The 18993-nt window shown below is 34.8% G+C and overlaps 2 protein-coding genes, 1 long non-coding RNA gene and 1 other non-coding gene across 8 annotated transcripts; 2 read left to right on the forward strand and 2 right to left on the reverse strand.

Annotated features, from left to right (window-relative positions):
• Positions 1-119: 119 nt before the first annotated feature.
• Positions 120-1463, forward strand: LOC133033520 (uncharacterized). Of its 5 annotated transcripts, none has more exons than XR_009685636.1 (5): positions 120-266; positions 353-505; positions 600-833; positions 923-1020; positions 1283-1463. It is a non-coding gene; the product is annotated as an uncharacterized LOC133033520 (long non-coding RNA). The 5 variants fall into 5 exon arrangements; XR_009685639.1 differs by having other exon boundaries at positions 623-833; XR_009685637.1 differs by having other exon boundaries at positions 627-833.
• A 2108-nt stretch (positions 1464-3571) lies between these two features.
• On the reverse strand, positions 3572-5925 carry LOC115704478 (pentatricopeptide repeat-containing protein At2g46050, mitochondrial). Its single transcript, XM_030631683.2, has one exon. It carries the CDS (start codon positions 5826-5828, stop codon positions 3795-3797), a length of 2034 nt encoding a protein of 677 aa, XP_030487543.2. The 5' UTR covers positions 5829-5925; the 3' UTR covers positions 3572-3794.
• A 9857-nt stretch (positions 5926-15782) lies between these two features.
• On the forward strand, positions 15783-18491 carry LOC133034344 (uncharacterized). Its single transcript, XM_061109408.1, has 4 exons — positions 15783-16079; positions 16161-17201; positions 17295-17706; positions 17758-18491. Exons 1-4 carry the CDS (start codon positions 15783-15785, stop codon positions 18489-18491), a joined length of 2484 nt encoding a protein of 827 aa, XP_060965391.1.
• LOC133033796 (small nucleolar RNA R71) lies at positions 16326-16432 on the reverse strand. The gene has a single exon (XR_009685859.1). It is a non-coding gene; the product is annotated as a small nucleolar RNA R71 (small nucleolar RNA).
• Positions 18492-18993: the final 502 nt, after the last annotated feature.

Here is an 18993-nt window from a genome sequence, read left to right on the forward strand (position 1 = left end):
GTTTGTTTCCTCTGTTTATTCATTTTGGTTTCTTGATGCGGTCATACTCTTCGAACCTGTTCAAGTCTCCATCGTTCTTCAGCTTTTTTTTTTTTTTTTTAATTTTTTTACACATGTAGATAGATAATATGTTCTTTTTGACACATTCATAGGTTATGGAGGTTAAAGTTACAGTGATAAGTACCTCTCCTGATAAGAAGGAAGAAGCTATTGACAATCTTGGTGCTAACTCATTTTTTATCATTCGTGACCAAAATCAAATAGAGGTACTAATTCATTTAGCTATTAAAAGGTTTTTTAAATTTCAATTAATGGGTTATGCATGTTTTTTAATTAAAAATTATTATGAAAGGTGCCATGAGTACAATGGATGGAATTATCGACACAATCTTTGTAGTGCACCCACTTATGCCTTTGATTGGTCTATTAAGGTCTTAAGGAAAGTCGATTATGGTTGGAGCACCAAACAAGCCTCTTGAGCTACCAATTTTTCCATTATTGTTGGGTATGTGTATTTCTCACCTTTATTGTATATAGGTAAATTTAATATACCATAAAAGATGATGTACTGTGATTATTTTAGTTTAATTTTGTTAAAGAATGTGATTTTATGATGATGGAGGAAGGAAAATAGTAGCTGGAAGTTGCACTGGAGGAGTGAAAGAGACACAAGCGATGATTAATTTTGCAGCCAAACAAAACATTACATCTCATATTGAACTTATTCCCATTCATTATGTCAACACTGCGCCATAGAACGTCTTCTCAAATCTTTCTTTAGCTTCTTCGATTTCTCTATTCAAAATCTCAATCGTGGTCTATCTTTGATTTTAGTATGTTTATATCTTCCTTTGAATATTGTTGCAGATACAAGTCTTTGTTTTGGATAATTAATCTATATCTTCTTTATTATGCTTTCTAGGGTTGAGAATTCGCACTTCAAAAGATATTGAGTTTGCATTTTATATAAAAGATAGAAGAAGGAAGAAAGTATTGGCTCCGATGATCTCCGCAAGATAGGTAATTTCAAATGACCTTGATAAGTAGAATAATGCCGAGGATTTCTCTAACTTGTGTTTTTTTAAATTGAGTAGGTTTTAGCTTTATAACATTAAATTTGTTTTCATTCACACAATCGTTATGAAACTAATAATTTTGTTGTATTTTTTTCAGTTTCTTGAAATTGAATTTGTAACAACATTCAATTATGCATTATGTGTAAATATTAATTTATTTTGGTTTCAATTCTCATTTTTAATTTTCCTTTCTGATTTGCTTGCAGATTTGGTGGAGCTACTAAATAGAAAAAATGATAATTTTTTTTTTTCCAATTTGTATTTGCATTAATATTATAGTGCAAGTTTTTTTAAGATTTATATTTAAGAGAGACCATTTTGAATATTTATTTGTTACAATGACATTAATTTTAGAAATTATGAAATGTACGTATATTTTTAGTTTTATAATGATAGAGTATTGACATTGTTTTCAAGCCTTTTTTTAATTTTTAAAAGTTTAGAGTATATTTTCTTTTTAATTTTTAGAATAGAAACAATGTTTTTTTTTTTTTTTAATTTTCAAAATGTAATTGTTTTTAACTTATTTTATAAACATTTTGCATCTAATTTACTATTATAACTTTGTGTATTTTCAATTAACTTTTTCAAATTAAGCATATAACTAAGTATACGTGCATTGCACGTAACTTCTGCCTAGTATATATATATGGAGTAGTTAACAAAATACAATTACAGTTATAATTTTTTTTTTTTTTTTGAGAAAACAAATTATACGTTTACATGACAAAATTATTGGACCAATCTCAAAAGATACTACATATTTAATTTTCAATTCTCGGTTTTCTTTTTCATATGTAATTGAGCTAAAGATTTTTTATAACACTTAAATAGCATTTGGTTGGAAACTAAAAAAATTGAAAATATGAATATGGTTATAGGAATAACAATAGAAACATGAATATAATAGAATTAAATTTAAAATGTATAAAAAAAAATTATTAATTTTTTTTCTTACATTAAAATGGTATTTATTTTCATTTTAAAATAAAATATTCATTCTACTAAAATAATAAAAAAAATCATTTTATTAAAATAAAATTTCAATACTTTAAAATACAAAAAATAAAATAAAAAATATTTTCTTTCCTTTTATTTTATATCCTTAGTTATATATCTTTATATATACACATGTGACATGTTCGCCAAAAACAATTATACACGTCATTAATAAATTTGTATTAATTAAATCCATTCAAAGCCCTTCTGAGAGAAAAAAAAAAAACTATTCAAGTAGCAGCAAGCATTGTTCAAAAAGAGAAAGGGTACCCCTGATTTTTTTTTTCTTTTTAATATTACTTTAGTTATATAAACTTTTAATACCCTTTTTATGGCCTCTCTAATGCCTGTTATAAACTACAACTTCATTTTATTTTTCTCTCTTTTCTTTCTATCATAATATTTTATAAATGGGATGTAACTTGTAGAGAACACACTGCTCCTTGTTCAGAAAACCTTAAGAAACTAGACTGAAAAAGATACACACTGGTATTTACTTTGGAAGATACTACATGCAACCAAACTTTTTCTAATAAGAGAGAAGAGCTAGGCAAAAACCTTTTATTGCAAGTTAATCAACCTGTAAACCTTTGGTTAGGGAACAAACTGTCATCCTCTAAATCAAAATGATTAGTACTACAGTTAGGTGAAAATTGACAGATCTCTCAGTCCCAGGTTGGTACTTGGTAGAATGTTTGCCAGAGTTTTAAGGGAATTCTTCAAGTCAACTTCTGCTTGAATACAAAGAAAGGGAATGGACAGTAGATTACATTGCACCCTTGATTTTAGTATGAAAACAAAAACATATGATCTGCAGAATAGTGAAAGAGACCTTGGTTTCTTTAGAGAGTTATTCATGTCTATCGAAGGGTTGTTTTATTTTAGTAACCACTGATTATAACAAAAATGAAAGAGTGAAAGTGTTTGAGGAGGAATGAAAAAGAAATAAAGGAGAAGGGTCAAAACTCAATAATGGATAGCAATAGAAAACACTCTTCAGATTTTCATCCTCATTTGGTCAATTACTTATCAGTAAGCATGACAGTTATGTTGTAAATTGAGATTTCAGTTTGTTTGTTACATTGTCTATGAGCAGACTGCAATTTTAAGTGAATACATATTAAGGAAAGAGATAACTGTTCCCCTCTGGTCAGATCTGTCACATTTGATAGGTACTCTATGAAAATAATGGTATGCTCATAGACAATGTTTGGTAGACCAGAAACCCTACCAAATTTCTAACGGAATTCATAAGAATACCTTGTGAGTGGAGGGTGACCCAGCTCAAACATTTCATGAAACATTGTACAGAGGAATTTACGAAACAAAGACAAATAAAGCTGGTAAGCCCATCCACAGGTTTCATCATGCATGTTTTGAATTGGGTTGGTTTTGTTTGGCAGAATTTCAATTCCATATCTCCTTATACAGTTTTATGCATAACATAAAGAGGAAATACTTAACTGTTAAAAAAACGTCGACAGAGCTTTTAAATATATGCTAGAATGAATATGCCATCAGCAGTGTAAACTTATTCCTATTTGAATTTAATGTCCATTGATAATCTTTTTTGTATAAATTAAATTGAACTCTATTGTAAATGCCAGCAAATTGTTACCTCACAGGAGACAAGAGTGACAAGCCAAAATGAGAAGCGGGTCAGTATCATAGAAACCATGATTAAAGTCCAAACATCTTTCTCTAAATCTGTGGGAGCAATTAAAATGCATATACTTCCAGAAGAGTTTTTGAAGTTTCTGCGGTTATTACCTCTTCCTTCATTACCCAACATAACAATCCTAGCATATGATACACCTTGACAGTCTTTGAGTGAGCTTGATCTCTTGAAACAAATGTATGGACCTCACCAGCAATCTCCACCCAGCTAAAACCAGGAGTTTTAAGATCACAATTTCTCCTCATCATTTTACGAATTTTCGCTACATCAGTCCAACGACCTTTGGAAGAATACATGTTAGACATGATAGTGTAATTCACTGGATCGTTTGGTTCCAATGCAAAAAGCTTTCCTGCAGCCCATTCTGCTAATCTTAAATTTCCATGGATTTTGCATGCTCCAAGGAAGGCTGCCAGTGCATCTTTCCCAGATTCATTTTGAATGCAATTCAAAATATTCAAAGCCTCATCAAGAAGGCCAGCTCGTCCAACTAGGTCAACCAGACAGGTATAATGTTTTGAATCTGGTAGTATCCCATACTTCTTAGTCATCATCTCATAGTACTGATAACCTTTATCTATTAGCCCTCCATGGCTGCAGGCAGAAAGAACCCCAAGAAAGACGATTCTGTCAGGAATCAACCCACAAGTCAACATTTCCTCAAAACACTCTATGGCTTCTTCAGCAAAGCCATGGAATGCATAGGCACATATAATTGACGTCCATGTAAAGAGATTACGCTCTTCAGCCAAACTGAAACACTGAAATGCACCAACAATGTTGCCACACTTGGAGTACGCATTTATCAGTGCATTTGCAGTTGACAGAAACGAATGAAATCCAAATTTAATTGAACGTGCATGAATTTGCATAAGCTCAGTAATTACACCTGCATTGCCGCATGAGCTACAAATACTAGACAGGGTTAGTTCATCTTGAGAAAAACCTTCTTGAAGCATTTGTTGGAAGAGTTTGATAGCTTTCTTACTGTCTCCATGCTGTCCATATCCAACTATCATGGTGTTCCAAGATACTCTATTTCTAAAGGCCATTGTATTGAAAACCTTGTGAGCATCAATTATGTTTCCATTCTTTGAATACATGTCAATGAGTGCAGTTGCAACTAAAACATCCAAATCAAAAGACTGTCTAATAACAATCACGTGAATCTGTTTTCCCAATTGACATGATCCTGGAATACCACATAACTTAATCAAGCTACTGAAGGTGAACTCATCCCCCTTGACATTTTGTGACTGCATACAATGAAAGATGTGAATAGCCTCATTGATAAAACAATTTGAAGTATAGCAATAAACCATCACATTCCACAAAACCAAATCTTTGAACAAGACAGATTCAAAAGCCCGCCTTGCATCTTCAACCAAACCACGTTTTGCATACCAATCAACAAGAGCACTACCAACAAAACAATTAGAACCAAATCCTAGTTTCAGAATAAAACATTGCAATTGTAAACCAGTTTGAACATGATGCAATAATACAATGCATGAACGGAGCAAAAGATTGAAGGTTATATCATCTGGGCGAACCATTTCGAGCAACATTCTCTTAAAATAAACAAAACCCAATAAAGAACTGGACTTACATTTACTTATTTCATCAACTACCCCGCTTATCACTGTATTCCACGCTATAACATTTCTCACAGTCATTTCACCAAGCACCTTGTGTGCATTATGAAGCTCCTTGCATCTAACGTAAACATTCAATATCTGATTCTGCAAATGAAGATCACTATATAATCCCAGTTTTACCAAATGTCCATGTAATTGTTTTCCTTCGCAAACAAAACCCATTTTGGCGGAAATTTTGAGGGCGTTGGAGGAAAGAGAATGAGCCAAGTGAGATTCATGGAAGTGGGCCGAGTCGGGAACTGATAATAAGGCTCTGAGTCGACTAAGTGGGGGAGATGTGAGAAAAGATGGGTGGGTCTGTTTTGAGGCATTTGTAGTTGTTGCTGTTTTAATAAAAATGGGAGAAGTTGGCGCGAAAAGTAACTGTCGTTTGAAACTGACGGTCGAGATTGAAGATGAACGGCATTTAAATAGCATGGAAAAGCTTAGATACAAATGCTCCTCTGCGGATAACTGCCAAAGCCTCTTTCATCGTTACGTACGCTACCAAAACTATATTACTATTTTTATTTAATTATTCAAAAAAATAATAAATAAATAAAAATAGACAAGTCACATTTTTTGTTTAAAGAAATTTATGATCACATAGTTAAATTATGGAAAAAAAAAACTAAATTTAACGTGTTTTTAAAAATTATAATAAAATAAAATTGAGATTTCACTTCTGATTTTTTTTAATGAGTTTACTTTTAGATTAGGGCATTATAACATGGTATTAGAGGAATTAAGGTTTAAAGTTTTGAAAACTAACTGAATATATATATTGATTGTAAAGGCTCGATCATTCGACTCATAGTATAGTAAGTGTTAATTATTTATTTTTTTAATTAATTGAAATATTTGCTTATGTGAAACAAATATGTTGTTAGAAAAAGCATGATAGGGTTATTTATAATAATATTACATTTATGTAAATGTGAAAATATTTATTAGCATTGGTGTTGGTTCAGAAGGTCTAATCGGTGTTAAGCCTATGGTTGCAGGTATATTAAGTTATGCCTTCGAGGCGATCTGACAGGCTTCAGCACAAGCTATCTGGGCTCAGTGCTGGTGATGAAGGGGGAATCCTCCACCACCACAAAACTAGGAACAAATGTATGTTGCGATGCAAGAGACTGTACAATACGACAACAAGGAGATCAAATCAAAGAGTTGAAAGAGCAGCAAGTTCGGCCTGCTCATGTCCATATTCCTCCGGCACCTCTGGTTGTGCCACAGGATGTGGAAAATCAGTTGGAGTCGTTGTATGAATGACTCAGGAAGCAGAACCCGCAAGTGTTCGAGGGTGGTTATGATCCACTGAAGGCGAAATAGTGGATGAACATGTTAACGTCTATCTTCGAATTTATGCTAGTCGAGGGTAATGATCAAGTTGGTTGTGCCATATTTATGTTTAGGGAGGATGTTCGTATTTGGTGGGAGATTGTGTCCCAATGTCATGACCTGAATACCATGATTTGGGATATGTTCCGAGCTTTGTTTTATAAGAAGTATTATAATAAATTTAAATAGGATGCTAAGGCAGAAGAATTCATAGATACATTACTATGGATGCTTACCAATCTCAAAAGCTATTTTTTTGGAAATATTAGAGAATTCCACCGTTCCTCCCACGATGGGAACCTAATTTTGGTTGATGCTTCTTTCAAAAAAGATAGTGCAGGTTTGGCTGTTGTGGAAATTTGTGGCCACTCCTTGTTTTGGAACTACTATTCTTGTAGTGGCAAAGCTTCTTCAGTTCAGCTTTGGAAGTTAAGCTAGAGGCTATCAAGATGGCTTTGAAGTGGGCTTTGGATAAGAAGTGATTTAGAGTTACTATCTTCGTAGACTGCAAAGTTGCTATCCACTCTCTTATTGAAGAGTATTCTTCTCTATTATTCATTTAAAATCTTTATTTGATTATTTTAGCTTTAAATTTATCAAGTGTGAATATCTCACCTTTGTGGACAATCTAGCTAAGATCTCTAAATCTAATGCTAGCTGCTTGTCAAGTGTTCAAAGGGAGGGACTCACTCTTGTGTAGAGTTGGTAAAATGGGTTAGATACGATAACACGACTCGAAACCTGCACGAGAATTAGCGAGTTTGGGTTTGTCTAAATTGTTAGACTTTTATTTGGGCTTACATTAAATTTTATTGGTTTTATTAAAACTTGGGTTGATTGGATAGTTCTTTGCTGTGTTAGCCCATGTTGTTGGTGATCAATTGTTAATGGGCTTAGCATCTGTGAGTAAAGTCTAGGTGAAGTAGAAGTGTGGGCTTTTCTAGTTGACTGAAGCCTTTGATGAGCAGGCCCAGCCCAACTAGGGTTTTGTAGCTAAGTCCCCTCCCTAACTCTATAAATACATATTGTCTCATCACAATAGTATACCTTTTGATAATCAGATAAAATAAAATGCTTCTGATTTAGAGATCTAGGGAGGAAGACTTAGTTGATAGTATTGCACTATCAAATTGGAGTAACTGTTGTGGATCAATCAGAGATAATTGCTATGGATCAATCAGGTACACATACCTAATTATTATATCTTATTATTGTGTTCTATGTTATATACAAATAGATCTTGGGTTAATTGTTTATTTATCTAACATGTGGTATCAGATTGCCTATTGTATATGATTTAGAACCTATAATTAGTATAATTAATTTGTATATGTTAATTATCCATAATTTCATATTAATTTAGTTATTATTTTATGTGCAATTTTTTGTTTATAAATCTTAAAACTTTAGGGGTTTTATTGATCGTTAAATTCTCTTTCAATTGATATATTATATGCATGAAATCATTGTGTATATTAAGAGAATTTTTAACTTTAAAGTTTTAGGGTTTATATAATTACATTATGAAATTATAATTGTGTATTTTGATTTTATTGTTTTTAATCTAAAATTGATTATAGATATCTCATTATTAATTGTTTATGAATGTTCTTAAATGATTAATTTTGTATTTTGATTAAGATTGATATTCCAAATCAATTTTTGTTATGTTCTTTATTTTTGGATAGCTTTTCTTTAGATTGCTCATATTGCTCATATTGCTTATTCAAGTTTTAATTTTTTGAATTTTTCAGTCTCCTTTTCTGTGAACAACAATAATGCTTCCATCCATATTTTGAATGCTTCCAACTACAAGACATGGAAACGAGATGTGGAATTTACTTTAGGCATAATGGATTTGGACTTGTGCCTACGAGAAGAAAAACCCGCCGATCTTGCGACTCCCGCACAACTGCCGAGAGAACTCATCATGCACAATGGGAAAAGTCAAGTCGACTTAGTCTTCTTACTATGAAAAGATCCATTCCTGAACATCTATTGAGTGGTTTGCCAGACACTACAAATGCCAAAGAGTTTTTCAATGCTGTAGAAAAATTATACGACACTGGTGAAAACGGCGAAAATTTGGACATCTTATGGATGAAATGACAACCATTAAGTATGATGAATTAAAAGGAGTGCGAGATTTTATTCTGAAATTGGTGAATGTTCAGTCCAAGTTGAAAGATCATAATATTCCTCTTCCTGACTCTTTCATTATTCATCGAGCTCTTCACGCTCTTCCTGCCTCTTTCAGCCTTATCAAGACAGCCTACAACACTTACAATCAAACATGGACTATCAGCGACCTAATTTCTCAGTGTGTGGCTGAAGAAAGCAAGCTTAAAAGGGAGAAGAATGAATCTGCTAACTATGTTTCTCACCTCAAGCCCAACAAAGGAAAAGGAAAATTCAAGAATAAAAATGATGGTGCTACAAAACAGAATGGTAATGGTAAGGAGCATAAGAATAAACAGAAGAATAACAATGGAAAGTCCAAATACTCTAATGTGAAGTGTTACTTTTGTGAAAAATTGGGGCATCGGAGAACAGACTGTCACAAATTTAAGACTTGGTTAGAAAAGAAGCAAGCACAATCAGGTAATCCATTGGCATGTGTTTGTTTTGAATCTAATCTAGTTGATGTTCCTATTGATTCTTGGTGGTTAGACAGTGGTGCTACTGTTCATGTTTCGCTTCCTTACGGGGGCTAAGGGATCTCAGGAAGCCAAGTGAGAGGGAGTCCAAGCTTAAAGTGGGCAATGATGTTGGAGTTGACGTTATCTATGTTGGAACATTTATTCTTGAATTACAGTCTCGTGATAAGATTATTCTGAACAATACTTTTTATGTTCCTACTTTTAAAAGGAATTTAGTTTCGCTTCCGCTTTTGGTTAAACAAGGATATTCTTTTCATTTTGCAAATGATAATGTTGACATTATGCTTGACTCTCGAATTATTGGAAATTGCTTTTATTCTGATGGTCTTTACAAGTTGTCATTGGCTCATTTAGATTCCTCTTTTAATGTTGTGAATTCTGTGGGTAAAAGACCTCATATTAAGGAAACATCCTTATTGTTATGGCACAAAAGATTGGGTCATATTTCCAGAGAAATGGTTGATCGTTTAATTAAATCTGAAATACTTCCTCCTCTTGATGCTTCTGATTGGGATACTTGTGTTGATTGTACTCGTGGAAATTTAACTAAAACAAGAAAGAAGACTGCAAACCGCAGTCAATCTTTATTGGAAATTATCCACACAGACATCAGTGGTCCTTATTCCACCACGTTGTGTAGAAATAAGTATTTTATCACTTTTATCGATGATTTTTCTCGTTATGGATTCACCTATTTAATTAAAGAAAAATCTGACGCCCTTGATAAACTCAAAATTTTTCGAAATGAGGTTGAGAAACAATTAGGAAGAGTCATCAAAGTTGTTCATTCTGATCGTGGAGGAGAATATTATGGTCGTTATACGAACTGGACAACACATGGGGTTTTTTGCAGAGTACTTACAAGAAAATGGTATAGTTGCTCAATACACTATGCCTGGTTCACCTGAGCAAAATGGCGTTGCTGAAAGGAGAAATCGCACTCTCATGGATATGGTTAGAAGTATGATGAGTAGAACAAATCTTCCAGAGTTTTTATGGGGTAAAGCACTTATGACTGCAACTTATATTTTAAATCGTGTTCCCAGTAAATCTGTTCCCAAGACCCCTTTTGAGTTGTGGACTGGGCGGAAGCCTAGTCTTAATCATCTTCGAGTATGGGGTTGTCCAGCTGAAGTAAAGATTTATGATCCTAATTTGAAAAAGTTAGATCCGAGAACAGATCGCTGTTATTTCATTGGTTATCCAATGCGCTCAAAAGGTTATCGCTTTTACTGTCCCACTCGTGGTACGCGAATTGTTGAATCTCAGACTGCTAAATTTCTGGAATTTGATATTGCTGAAAAAATTCCTTCAACATCTCTTGAAATGGGGGAGTCCTCTAAAGGAATTTGTATTCCTATGTCATTTTCAAGAGATGATAATAGTAGTCTCCATCCTACTCCAGTTGGTAATGCTCCCATTGTTGATGAATATATTGCTCCCGATATCGAAGATGATGAAGGTCCTATTATTGATGAAGGATCTATTAATGATGAAGCTCCTATTGTTAATGAGAATCCTGTCATTGAAGAAATTCCAGTTGTGGAAGATGTTATTCAAAACAATGATCAACAAAGAGAAGTTATTCCAGAAGTACCTCCTCTAAGAAGATCTCAGAGACAAAAGAAGTCAACAAAGTGTCATGATAATTTTGTTTATCTTGGAGAAGGAGAATATGATATTGATCATTTTGTGGATCCTGTCACTTTTAGTAAAGCACTTAATAGTCCACAATCTTCAAAATGGTTAGCAGCTACGGATGATGAGATCGACTCCATGAAGAAAAATGGTGTATGGGAGCTAGTTTTATTACCTGATGGTTTTAAACCAATAGGTTGTAAGTGGATTTTAAAGGCTAAAAGGGATAAAAAGGGACAGATTGAAAGGTTTAAAGCACGTTTGGTGGCTAAAGGCTTTACTCAAAGAGAAGGTATTGATTACACTGAAACTTTCTCACCTGTTTCCACTAAAGATTCATTCAGAATTATTATGGCCTTAGTTGCGCATTTTGATTTAGAGTTGCATCAAATGGATGTTAAAACTGCTTTTCTGACTGGAGAATTGAATGAGGAAGTCTATATGTCTCAACCTGAAGGCTACAAGGAGAATGGAAAAGAACACTTGGTTTGCAAGTTGAAACGATCCATTTATGGTCTCAAACAGGCATCTCGCCAGTGGTACTTGAAGTTTGACAAGGTTGTGACATCTTTTGGTTTCGTAGAGAACAAGTTTGATCAGTGTATTTATATGAAGATCAGTGGGAGTCGTTATATTTTTCTTGTTCTTTATGTAGATGACATTTTACTTGCCAGCAGTGATTTGTCACTACTAAATGAGACCAAAAATTTTCTGTCTTCCAATTTTGATATGAAAGATCTTGGAGAGGCATCCTATGTTTTGGGGATTGAGATCCATCGTGACAGGAATCGAAAAGTTCTTGGCTTATCTCAAGAAGCTTACATTAATCGTGTGCTCAAAAGGTTCAACATGGATTTGTGTAAAGCTGGTTCTGTTCCTATTACGAAAGGGGACAAGTTCACTAAGCGGCAATGTCCTAAGAACGACTTGGAAAGAGGAGCAATGAAGAACATCCCTTATGCAAGTGTAGTAGGGAGTTTGATGTATGCTCAGGTTTGCACTCGACCTGACATAGCTTTCGTAGTAAATGTTCTTGGGAGATATTTATCTGATCCTGGCCTTGATCATTGGGTTGCAGCCAAGAAAGTTTTGAGATATTTGCAAAGAACGAAGAGTTTTATGCTTGTGTATAAGCATGTTGACAATCTTCGAGTTGTTGGTTATTCAGATTCAGATTTTGGTGGTTGTGTAGATGATTTAAAGTCAACTTCTGGCTATATTTTCACCTTGGCAGGTGCTGCTATTTCTCGGAAGAGTGTCAAACAGACTTTGATCACGTCATCTACTATGTATGCTGAGTTTGTTGCATGTTATGGGGCATCTTTGCAAGCTTTGTGGCTGAAGAATTTTATTTCGGAGATACGAGTGGTTGATTCTATTTCCACACCTATGCTAATCTATTGTGATAATGATGTTGTTGTTTTCTTTTCAAAGAATAACAAGATTAGTAGTGCTTCTAAACATATGGAAATAAAGTATCTCACTGTCAGAGACTTGGTCAAGAAAGGAGACATTGTCATTGAAAATTGCAAGACCGAGTCGATGTTAGCTGATCCTCTAACCAAAGGGTTAAGTGCCGTGCTGTTTAATAAACATGTTGTTAATATGGGCATTTTAGAATCTTTTGATCTTTTGGGTTAGTGAGAGTTTTGTTTTCTGTTTGTTTTTAGAAATTATTATTTATAATTTTCTGAATAAAGTTATGAACTACATTTTATGTTTCAATATTTTTTATTATTGAATGGATATGTTTTCAATTATGTTTTGTTATATTCTCGAGAATGATTGAATTGAAAGCATGTGGTTCATATTGTTGTGATCATTGTCTTTTAAATTTATTTGCTTATTGACAATGATATGTTGTTGGCTTAATTCTTTAAGCAAGTTTAGTGACACTTACTTATTTTAAGTGGTGTATGTTTAATTTCACTGGCTTATTTATTAAGCATCACGGTATCAGTGAAATTGAGGACTGATAAGGATATTATGTTATTTTAAATTGATCACATGTTGAACATAATTCCTTACCACACTACTAGACTTATTGACCATGTCGATTTAATACTTTGGTATTTGTGATTATGAATGTATTTTGTTGAGCTAAAAACAATATGATTGTCATAGTTCATTATCAAAGGTTAAATTGGACCGGTATGTTGAGATGCTATCAGAGAACTATCATTTTTTAAAGTGGCCACAAATGTTTTCCTGTTGTTCAACCCATGAGTCGTTTTCAAACAAAATTATTTTGATATATAATATATATGTATTAAAATCAATGTAGCCCAAGTGGGAGAATGTTAGACTTTTATTTGGGCTTACATTAAATTTTATTGGTTTTATTAAAACTTGGGTTGATTGGATAGTTCTTTGCTGTGTTAGCCCATGTTGTTGGTGATCAATTGTTAATGGGCTTAGCATCTGTGAGTAAAGTCTAGGTGAAGCAGAAGTGTGGGCTTTTCTAGTTGACTGAAGCCTTTGATGAGCAGGCCCAGCCCAACTAGGGTTTTGTAGCTAAGTCCCCTCCCTAACTCTATAAATACATATTGTCTCATCACAATAGTATACCTTTTGATAATCAGATAAAATAAACTGCTTCTGATTTAGAGATCTAGGGAGGAAGACTTAGTTGATAGTATTGCACTATCGAATTGGAGTAACTGCTGTGGATCAATCAGAGATAATTGTTATGGATCAATCAGGTACACATACCTAATTATTATATCTTATTATTGTGTTCTATGTTATATACAAATAGATCTTGGGTTAATTGTTAATTTATCTAACATAAATGGGTCCGGATCGTGTTCGGGTTAGCTCATCTAACTCGTTTAATAAATGGGTCGTGTTCGGGTTGACACGGCTAACACAAAACTGACCCGTTAATGACCTATTTAAAGTTAGTTTAGTACTTTAACATGTCATAAATGGATCATAAACGTGTTATTGGTTGACATGTTTAAACAAAATATATGCTTATAAACGAGTTAAACGAGTCGTTTCGTGTCAACCTGTTTATAAACGGGTCATGTTCTAGTTTCATTTTATGATACGATTATTAAACGGGTCGTGTTCGGATCAAGCATTGATAACTCTATGGTATAGAGTTAATTTTTATGCTTTTAAACTAAAGTATTGTGAGGAGAGTAATGAAAATGTGTTTATTTTGCTTAATTTTAATTAGTTTTAGTGTTATTTTCTATTTAGTAATCTAATCTTTAAGTTTTGTAAATATTGATATTGTTGGGTGTGTTTTTCCAATTAACTGTGCTTATTTTGTTGAAAAGGAGGAATTAAATTGACAGGTAAAAGAGAAAGAAGCAAGGAAGAAAAGGAGTACAAAATTTGGAGCGGGTTGATTCTTTGAAGCGATGCTAAAGCAATGCTGAAGTGAATTCAGCATCCTGGAAGTGACGTGGAAACACGAATTTCACTTATCCACCTCAGCAATTTCGGTCCAATCATTCAAATTGCATCAGCTAGCTGACACGGAAGAAAGAGGTCTCACCCTAGTGGGCCAAAGTGGAAAAGTTTGGGCTTCTATTTTGGGGGAGGAGGTTGGTACCCTAAAAACCCAACATCAAAAAAGAAAAGGAAAAGGAGGAAGTACACACAGTCATCTTCATCATCCAGTACGGGGCAGCTGCCATTTTTTCTATGGAGGAGTTTTAATTGCAGCAGGAAGTACAACAAAGAAGAAAGAAGAGGGGACCAAGCCTAGTGTTTGAATTTTCTTTTACCCTTTCTTGATAGTCTTCTTTATTTCTCTCTTTGTTATTGTTGTTTGTACTTAGTATTCAAAACTTCTTGAGATTGTAAATTTGGGCAGCAGCCATGGATGAAGTATTTTTAGCTTGGATTTTATCTTTTTATATGAATATGAGCTAAGCTTTTGAGGCTTGAATGACTATGAACTTCTAAGTTGGGTATGATTAAATTTTAAGCTTACTTTAGTATTTGTTTGCCTTTGTTCATTCAAGTGAGTTTCATTTTAATTGATTGTTGTTTTTTGGCCATGAATAACAATTTGCTAAGCTAAATCTTGTACTGGAAGGGCTAGATCTAGTAGTTCAACTTGAATGAAGCAAGTGAAAACCTAGATTTAGGCTTTTCTTTGTAAGTGGATAGGAATATTTCATTTACCTTGCATAACTTACCAAATGAATGCTTGAATGGTTGCTGGTTTGATATAGGAATATATTGAGCTTAATGGTAGTATTAAAGTTGTGAGTGTTGGAAAATTCTCACAAGCCTAGAGGAATTTGTTGTTATCTCTGTGCAGAATGCTAAAGTAATGCTGAACCAATGCTGTACTGACTGTAAAAAAACCTGACTAGAAGGAATTAGTTATTCAAGCCATTTTTTGCCATATTACACTTGTTATCTTGCAGCCAATTTTTCTTAGCAGCAGTAGTTTAATTCTAGCAAGTTTAATTAAAGTCTATTTTAATTTTGAATCATTACTCAACCATTTGCATATTATTTGCTTTTACTTTAAGTTGTAATTAGTTGGTTTTACAAGATATTTTTGTTTGCAATCCCTGTGGAGACGATCTTACTTATCACTTTATTACTTGTTTGACTGCGTATACTTGCGTATAATAATTTTCACAACAAGTTTTTGGCGCCGTTGCCGGGGATTGAAACTAAAAATTGTGTATTGTCAACTATTTTGCAATTTATTTTCTGGTTTAAGGTTTTAATCTTATTTGGTGCGCTGAATTTTTATTTTTCAGGTGTAAACTAGTGTATGAACGAGCAAGAAGAAGACCTTGAACTTGCTCCTATTGACCCCGAAATTGAACGCACTTTCAGACAAAGGAGGAAGGAACAAAAGGCTAGAAAACGTTGCAATATGGCCGATGGGTTTGAAATTGGAGGTGCTCATAACGAAGCCAATCCTATTGCTTTGGCCGATGATAGAGCCCGAGCAATAAGAGAGTATGCAGCCCCTATGTTCAATGAGCTAAATTCGGGTATTGTGAGACCCGAAATCCAAGCACCTCACTTTGAGCTCAAGCCCGTGATGTTTCAAATGCTCCAAACGGTTGGTCAATTTGGTGGGTCGCCAACGGAAGATCCTCACCTCCATATTCGCTCATTTTTGGAGGTGAGTGATTCTTTCAAGTTACAAGGAGTAAGTGAAGAGGCTTTAAGATTGAAGTTGTTCCCATTTTCCTTGAGGGATCGGGCTAGAGCATGGCTTAACACTCTTCCTCCCGATTCGGTGACTAATTGGAATGACTTGGCTGAAAAATTCTTGAGAAAGTACTTTCCTCCAACAAGAAATGCAAAGTTTCGAAGCGAGATCATGTCCTTTCAACAATTGGAAGATGAGACTACTAGTGATGCATGGGAAAGGTTCAAGGAGTTGTTGAGGAAGTGCCCACATCATGGTATTCCCCATTGTATCCAACTTGAGACTTTTTACAATGGTCTCAATGCGGCTTCTAGGATGGTGTTGGACGCTTCGGCTAATGGAGCCATTCTTTCCAAGTCTTACAATGAAGCTTTTGAGATTTTGGAAAGGATAGCTAGCAACAACTATCAATGGTCAACTAATAGAGCTCCTACAAGCCGAAAAGTAGCGGGTGTTCTTGAAGTAGATGCTTTGACCGCTCTAACCGCTCAAATGGCCTCAATGACCAACATTTTGAAGAATATGAATATGGGAGGAAGTGTACAACCAGCCGCTGCCATTCAAAGGGCAGAAATCTCTTGTGTGTATTGTGGTGATGGGCATACTTTTGAAAATTGCCCCTCAAATCCAGCTTCGGTTTGCTATGTGGGTAATCAAAACTTCAACCGCAACAACAATTCATACTCAAACTCCTACAATCCGGCATGGAAGCATCATCCGAACTTTTCATGGGGAGGTCAAGGGGCCAGTTCAAGTGGAGCACAACAAGCACAAGGAAAGCAATCATTTCCACCGGGTTTTTCTCAACAACCTCACCAACCTCAAGGCTCTCAAACTAGTTCTTTGGAGAGCTTAATGAGAGATTATATGGCCAAGAATGACGCTGTAATTCAAAGCCAAGCAGCATCTCTTCGGAATCTTGAAGTTCAATTGGGGCAATTGGCCAAGGATTTGAAGAATAGACCACAAGGCACTTTGCCTAGTGACACCGAAAACCCAAGAAGAGATTGCAAAGAACATTGCAAAGCGGTAACCTTGAGAAGTGGAAAAATAATTGAGTCAAATGTGGCTGCAGAAGAAAAGAAAGAGCCCTCTTCAATCCAAAAAGAGGGGGAAATGAAGAAAAAACCAGCAACTTCAGCTGCTGAAATTCCCCCAGTAGTTACAGCATCCAGTCAGCATTCTACTGCAGAAAAGTCTTTGCAAAAGCCACCTCTACCATTTCCTCAACGGTTCAAGAAACAACAAGATGATGGTCAATTCCGGAGATTCCTTGATGTTTTAAAGCAGCTCCACATCAATATACCATTAGTGGAAGCTTTAGAGCAAATGCCAACCTATGTGAAGTTTTTGAAGGATATTTTGACAAAGAAAAGGAGGCTTGGGGAGTTTGAAACGGTCGCTTTGACGGAGGGATGTAGTGCTATGTTGAAAAGTAAAATTCCACCCAAATTGAAAGATCCGGACAGCTTTACAATTCCTATTTCTATAGGGGGTCGAGATGTTGGAAGAGCTCTTTGTGACTTGGGAGCTAGTATTAATCTCATGCCTATGTCTATTTTTAGGAAGTTGGGAATTGGAGAAGCAAGGCCAACCACCGTCACTTTGCAATTAGCGGATCGTTCCATGGCTCATCCGGAAGGAAAAATTGAAGATGTGTTGGTACAAGTGGATAAGTTCATTTTTCCGGCCGATTTCATTATTCTTGACTATGAGGAAGATAGGGAAGTTCCAATCATTTTAGGGAGGCCATTTCTTGCCACGGGAAGAACTTTGATAGATGTTGAAAAGGGAGAGCTTACCATGAGAGCTCAAGATGAGCAAGCCACATTCAAGGTCTTTCATCCTATGCGTGCTCCGGATGCAATAGGAGAATGCTTAGCAATTGGAGATATGGATCCTAACATGGTTGAGGAGTCCAAATTCAAAAATAGTAAGAAGGTGAGAAAGAAGATTCCCCTTAAAGAAATTGCTAAGGATCACGAGCCGCAAGAAAGCAAAGACAAAACATCATTTGACCCTAAAAAACCACCCAAAAAGAAGAGAAAGAAAAAGAAGTTTAGTAGAAAATTTTGGTCTCAAATGTTTGAAGTTGGGCAACAAGTGATTTTTGCTAACTCTTTAATGAAGGCTACTCATGGACGACTAGATTCAAGGTGTGATGGATCTTTCTTGGTGGTGAGAGTGTACCCCGATGGGGTGGTAGAACTACGTGATGCACTTTCAAGAAGAAAATTTTTGGTGAAAGGCCAAGGAGTGAAGTTTGGGAGTGGTGAGGTTGATCGAGCAAAGACCTCCATCACATTGGAAGAGGCTTGAGGAAGAAGGGTCTCGGGTTGTCATGGCTGTAGTGAATCACATTTGGGCAACCCAAGAGCGGAGGAACAAGATTATATTTAGTTATATATATGTTATGTAATAAGTTTGGGGTGTGCCACCCCTTGAAAAAATATATATATGTATTTACAATTAAGTTTGGGGTGTGCCACCCCTTGAAAAAAAAAAAGAAAAAAAGAAAAAAAAAGAGAAAAAGAAGAAAAAGAAAAAAAAAATTAGTATATACATACTTATATAATTACATATATATATAACTTTTAATTTCCTACATTTACTAATGATTTTGCTGTAGTGTGGTGATCTTTATTGCTGGTGCAAAGCAAGGAATGACAGAAAAAGGAAATTTCTTTGCAATATGGTGTGAGCAAATTTGTATGTTGAAGCGGTAGGTCCCGTACGGACATTGGATCGGCATCGCTTGACATTTTGAAGCAGAGACTCTAGTGGGGAAGAGTTCAAATCTTGAGGGAGTTTTTTTTTTTCC

This window comes from Cannabis sativa, chromosome 1 (assembly GCF_029168945.1).
Source record: "Cannabis sativa cultivar Pink pepper isolate KNU-18-1 chromosome 1, ASM2916894v1, whole genome shotgun sequence".
Taxonomy (NCBI): domain Eukaryota; kingdom Viridiplantae; phylum Streptophyta; class Magnoliopsida; order Rosales; family Cannabaceae; genus Cannabis; species Cannabis sativa.

Bases quoted from the DNA above. Each gene is read 5' to 3' on its own strand.
- LOC115704478 (XM_030631683.2), bottom strand. From the start codon at position 5,828: ATGCTATTTAAATGCCGTTCATCTTCAATCTCGACCGTCAGTTTCAAA.
- LOC133034344 (XM_061109408.1), top strand. From the start codon at position 15,783: ATGAACGAGCAAGAAGAAGACCTTGAACTTGCTCCTATTGACCCCGAA. The intron at 17,202-17,294 runs GTAACCTTGAGA...GGGGAAATGAAG, and splicing joins GCAAAGAACATTGCAAAGCG to AAAAAACCAGCAACTTCAGC. The intron at 17,707-17,757 runs GTATTAATCTCA...GAATTGGAGAAG, and splicing joins TCTTTGTGACTTGGGAGCTA to CAAGGCCAACCACCGTCACT.